The sequence below is a fragment of the Benincasa hispida genome, chromosome 1 (genome assembly GCF_009727055.1).
Source record: "Benincasa hispida cultivar B227 chromosome 1, ASM972705v1, whole genome shotgun sequence".
NCBI lineage: Eukaryota > Viridiplantae > Streptophyta > Magnoliopsida > Cucurbitales > Cucurbitaceae > Benincasa > Benincasa hispida.
Window position 1 is genome coordinate 61247087 of NC_052349.1, and position 6311 is coordinate 61253397.

Consider the following 6311-nt stretch of genomic DNA (forward strand, 5'->3'; position numbering starts at 1 on the left):
GCCGAATGCAGAGACAACTTAAGAGACATATGTTAGACTTAAACAAATATTGCCAACATACAACTTTTAAAGAATATGTGAATATATTTTCAAAATTTATAGGTAACAAAACATTTTAAAAAAAATTAACAACAAACTAGCCGTGAATACAAAATTTAAAATTTATTGTAAGTATAAAAATTAAAATTGGACAATTGAAAAAAAGAAAATTAAAATTGAACTAACTTCAAAATATAGAGACAAAAATAATATTTTATTTATAAAATAAATTTATTAATATTAATATTCTATGATATATTGTTGATTGAAATCTCGATATCAATATGAAATTCTATACGTTAATACAACATACTATTGCCAAGAAAACAAAAGAATGATAAAGGATTTAATTAGAAAAAAAAAAATGAAGATGTGACATGTTGGCAGCAATAGAAGAAGAAAATATATGTTGACCGAACATGAAGCCAATGAGAGAAATTAAAATAAAAGCTAAAAGAAAAAAATAAGAGAAAGTAAACCAAACGGAAAGGAAAAAAGAAAAAGAAGAAGAAGACGACAAACAGGGAGGGAGAGATAAAACCAAAAGAAGAAGAAAAATTGCAAAACGTGACAAATAGAGAGGGATATAACTGCAAAAAGAAACAAATGCAGGGAAAAGAAGCAAATATAGAGAAAGTGTGGGGGTACAATATGGGAAAACAAATCTAGAGGGAGATTATGATTTTATTACTATAAAAATTAGATAAAATATCAATTTATACCCTAAAATTTAAAAAAATTATAGTTGGAAAATTATATCAATTAAGATTTTGAAATGAAAACATTCTTTTTCAAGAATACATTTATAAAAATCAAAGTCAAAATTGACACAATTATTAATTTAAATTTAAATTGACACATTACATAAAATTTAGGGTACAAATTGATATTTTCTTAAAAAATTAATTCACGCCTTTAAAATTTTGAGGTTTTAAAAATTAAAATATCAAATTAATAATCATATCAATTTAAAATCTTAAAATTTTATAGGTAAATCACTTGATTATATTTAAAATCACCCAAAAATCAAAGTTATTATTATTTTAGAATGGTACCAAATTAATAAGTAAAACCATCCTATAATTCTTAAAAAAAAAAAAAAAAAAAGAATAAAGAATGTGCATGCCAAAATTTTGGATAAAAAAGCGCACTTGACTTATAATAACAACAATAAATTTATAATTTAAGGAAGAGAGAACCACCAAAAAAAAAAATGGAATGCCAAAGTTAGAATAAGAATACTATCATAAATAAAAAGTTAATTAGGATATGAATCTTTCCTAATACTAAATAATAAAAATTTAAGCCCATTGAAAAATGATAAAATTCTTATTTCTTAACTTTTCTTTTGGGTTAATATTTTATATTTAAAATGTTTTTAGAAACATGATTCACATTAACATTTTATCAATATTTTCATCGACACATTTCTACAAAATTACATCAACATTTTCACCGATATTTGACATATAAAACCTTAGTTATTACTAAAACTAATAATGATATATATATATATATATCAATTAATTGTATTTTAATTATCAAACGTCTACTTTATGAATGTATTATCAATGATTATCGTTATGTTCATGCAAATATAAGGAAATTCAGAAAAAAAAAATCCCACTTGAACCAACTGATATAATCATTTGATATGTTTTTTTTTCCTCAACATTTAAATCAATCCAAGATAAAATATATCAACTGATAGAAAAGGTTGATTCATGGATTTCATAAAAAAAAAAAAAAAAAAAAAAAACATAGATAGATACTACATGGGGTAAATTTGGGATATACACTCCTTGATGATAGTACCTAACCCTCGATAGCTATTTTTCATTAAAATTAAAAAAATTTAAATGCACATTTTAATCTATATGAAGGGAAAATCTTTACATCTCTATTTTTCCCTAACACCTTTTAGTAGTTTTTATTTTAACATTTGTTACAATTATTCAGGTTGAGATGATTATATGTGAAGTATATGTGTATTCTTTTGTATATCGATGTGTGATCTAAACTATAAATATGAAACATCACAATCTAACTGTAAAAATACGTTTGAACGAATAGTCATGTCCTTTGTCCCGTTGTAATTATTCATATTGAGTGGTTACAAGACTAATATATGACTAATATATATATCTGTTCATATGTGGGTGTGATCTAGACCATACATATAAAACATCATGATTTGACAGTGGAGATTTGTTTGAATAGGAAATCACATCATTTTGTCTCTTTACAACTATTCAAGTCAAATTAGTTAGACAATAAAGTAGTGCATCTCTTCGTGTATGAGTGTGATTGTGAAACGTAACAATCTAATGTGTACGTATATTTGAACGTTCAATGATCCTGCCATTTGCATCCTTTAAATTTTCATAAAATCCTATTTTATTTTCCTTCAAATAGTTACAAACATTATAGAAAAGACTGTTTCATTCATTAGAATCCTTTAAACATTTTTTCTGCATAAACTATAAATTTCACATTTGCGATTCTCTAGTTTCTTAGATAGAAAGGGCAATATTGAAATGTCGTATCCATTATCATAGTTTCCCAATATTGAAATGGGCTTTAGCCCATATTACATTAGACAATTAGGCCCAAGTCCATCTAGAGAACAAGTGAGGAAATATACAAGGACTAATAATATTGTATTTATTGTAAGTGCACATCATATATTTACAAGTGTGATGGAAGGCTACAGCACGTGTTATTCAAAGCAATAACCACAGCACAAGCTGTGACATGCATAAGCTTGTGAAACCAAACTCTTTCTTCTTCATTTTACATTGAAACAAACTTGAGAGATAAAGGGAAAAAAGAATGTTAAAAAGCTGGTTCCGCCACGGCTACAACAAGGTGGCTAAGAGGTTGGCGATGAAGGGAAAATTTGGAGTATTAGAAGCCCATCCTAAGGCTCAGCAACATGCAGAAGAAGCCATGGAAGCTCATGGTGAAATACAAAGCAACCTTAAATTTCATCAAAAGGAGTTCAAAATATATAGGTGGAATCCTCAGTATCCCAATCACAAGCCATTCCTTCACTCTTTCTTCGTTGATCTCTCTAAATGTGGCCCAATGGTACACTATTATTCTATTCCTCTCTCTCTCTCTATATGTAGTGACATTTTGAAAGTTTGTTACAAATTGATAAAAGTACCTCGAATTTGTATCTAATAATCACTAGTGGTTCTCACGACATGCCATTTTTGGAGGAACTGCAAAATTATCTCGAATTTGTATCTAGCGATGAGTGGTTATCACAACATGTGATTTCCTAGAGGAATTGTAAAAGATCACGGTTGAATGAATGTATGGAGAAAAACTACAAAAGTACCTCGAATTTGTTTCCATTAACCAGTGGTTAGTGGTTATCACGACATACGATTTTTGAATGAATTTATAGAGAGAAACTGTGTACCTCGAATTTGTATCTAGTGGTAAGTGGTTATCACAACATGCAGATTTTTGAATTCAGATCGCTTCCCTCAATTAATAAGAGGAATTTTTTTTAGCTTCGTTGAATAACCTTTTAGAGTTGTTGATTGGTTTGAGTATTATTACAGTTTTTGCCTTAGATTCTAGAAATTATTTGAGATAGCCTTATATATGCTATAATGTGAGTATTTTTGCGAGAGATATAAGGGAACTGCAAAAGTATCTTGAATTTTGTATCTCGGGTCATGAGAGGGATGAATCAACATGTAGTGATTATTGAGAACGGTCACATCGAGACAATTTTATTGAATAATGTTTCTGTAGATTCGTGGATTGATTAAGTCGCCATACTTTGATTGTAGGTTTTAGATGGATTGCAGAAGATAAAAGCAGAGCAAGACTCAAGCTTGAGCTATAGAAGGTCTTGTAGGGAAGGAATATGTGGATCATGTGCCATGAACATTGATGGAGCTAACACTGTGGCCTGCCTCAAACCTATTGATGCTGATACTTCCAAACCCACCATTATAACCCCTCTTCCCCATATGTATGTCATCAAAGATCTTGTTGTTGATCTCACCAACTTCTATCAACAATACAAGTAATCTCATCTACTTAACCTTTTTTTTTAGTTTTTTATTTTTTTAATCTTTAGCTTAAGCTTTTCAGTTCACTGTTGAATTAACGTGTATGCATCATTCAAATCTTTCTAATGCCGTCATTTATTTTTTCAATTGTCATTGTAATTATGAGAAATGTTGAGGATCTCATATTGGATGAGGAAAACTCACGATCTCTATAAGATTCACATGAATTTGGGAAGACGGTCCATCGTAAGGATATTGTTACTTCTTTCGTATATAACCAATTCATTTTTAGATGAAAACTATGTCTATCTAATATGATGTCAGAGCCAATTGATGCAGGTAAAAGAAAAATGTTAGATGATGTAAAATTAAATTTGTCTCACTCATCAACTTTAGCTTTTCGGTCAATCAGGTATTTAACATGGCATCATAGCAGATGCTTTTGGAGGAATGTGTCAGCTTGTTGGGTCTTCTACATATATTCTAAATCCACAAATGGGGAAAGTGTTAGATGATATAATATTAAATTTGCATTCACCCATCAACTCAACTTCTGGGTCAATCGGAATCGGTTATTTAACAAAATCCAACCCAAGAATATAATAAACTTAAAAAGGCACTATCTCGAAAGGCATGTTGAGAAGACCATACAATCTATTCTCTCTTTATTCAGAATCCTTGTGATATTATTGTACTTAATCAAAGTGGCCTGTTACAAAATGCATGTTTGTAATATGTATCACTGATTTAAGGAGAGCATCATCTGTTTTTCCTTTTCCCCTGAGCTGACTATAGTTTGATGCATATATAGGTCGATCGAGCCATGGCTGAAGACTAGAAGGCCGGCGGAGGACGGGCGAGAGTTCAGGCAATCTCGGGCAGAGAGGAAGAAGCTAGATGGGTTGTATGAGTGTATTCTTTGTGCTTGTTGCAGTACTTCATGTCCTCCATATTGGTGGAATCCAGAAGAGTTTCTTGGTCCTGCTGCATTGCTCAATGCCTATCGATGGATCTCTGATAGGTAATTCAACTTTCTCCCAATTTACTTTTTGTTTCAATACTTCATTTCCCAATTAACCTCATCCCCATTCTAAGGAATTCTCCACCTCGATCTTGGGTTAGAAGTATATGGGTCTAGTCCAAACAAAAGCCCACTTTCTAGAAGTATAAATTATAAGAATATTCTAGAAAAGTTACTTGTAGGAGATGCTTAGAGTATATTCTAGAATTCTCTAGAATATATGAGAAAAAGATGTCATTGTAAAGAATGGTCTAGAAAGACATTTGTAGGCTACTGGATCATGAATGTGTTGGCAAAATTTTAGTCCTAAATTCAAGTGTCAGCTAGTATAAATAGAAGGGACGTCTTAGAATTTGTATGAATCCAAAAAATTAGGAGTAATCAATAATACAAGTCGTCCCTCTTAACTCTATCTTTCAAATTGCCCCCAACCTCCCAAAGTTCATTTCCAACCGATCCTTGCAAAATTAAATTGAGAATTTTGTAGGTTTGAGGATTTAAATGGGGGGCAAGATTGAGGATGACGATGCCATTTTCTGGCCTTGGCCTCCCTCGCCCATAAACATTTTTACGTACAATGATGTTCAAGAATAAAGACTAAAAACTTGAGAGCACGTATTGGCCCGTACAATGATGTTCAAGAATAAAGACTAAAAACTTGAGAGCACGTATTGGCCCGTACGTACATTGGATGAACTATTGTTAAAATGTTTTCTTTTTGTTTTTAAAGTTGAAAACTTAAACAAGTTTGGTTTTTTGTTTTCAAAAAACAGAAAACCAGGAAAAGCCAAAAACCAAAAACTAACATGGTTATGAAACTGTTTAAAATGGGTGATAATATTAGGTACTTTCTAAATGTAATTATGTTCTTTAAAATTCAAAATCTGGATACGTTGAGAAGACAAACATATTGTTTTAAAAACTTTACTTATTTAACAACAGAATTTAAAAAGCATATTTGAAATGGAAAATAAATGCACTGTTGTTGAATTCATTTGACTGAACGATTCTTTTAACACAATTTAAAACCAGATTTATTGTATGTCAAACAAGCTCCTCAATCTAATATATATATATATTACATCTGGTATTTAACTGAAGTTGTCAAAACATTTCATCTTTCCCTTTAAAAACCAATGTGAGGTAAAAAAAAAAAAAAAAAAAAAAAAAAAAAAAAAAAAAAAAAAAAAAAGGTAATACCTTCTAAGTTATGTTGG

At 30.2% G+C, this 6311-nt stretch overlaps 1 protein-coding gene across 1 annotated transcript in view; it reads left to right on the plus strand.

Moving 5' to 3' along the window:
* Positions 1-2871: 2871 nt before the first annotated feature.
* The window catches only part of LOC120067581 (succinate dehydrogenase [ubiquinone] iron-sulfur subunit 3, mitochondrial), a 4223-nt gene continuing 783 nt past the window's right edge, over positions 2872-6311 (plus strand). Inside the window, exons 1-3 of the mRNA XM_039019130.1 lie at positions 2872-3129; positions 3849-4087; positions 4885-5094. Of these exons, the coding sequence (XP_038875058.1) occupies positions 2872-3129; positions 3849-4087; positions 4885-5094 (707 nt within the window). The remainder of the gene's footprint in view (positions 3130-3848; positions 4088-4884; positions 5095-6311) is intronic.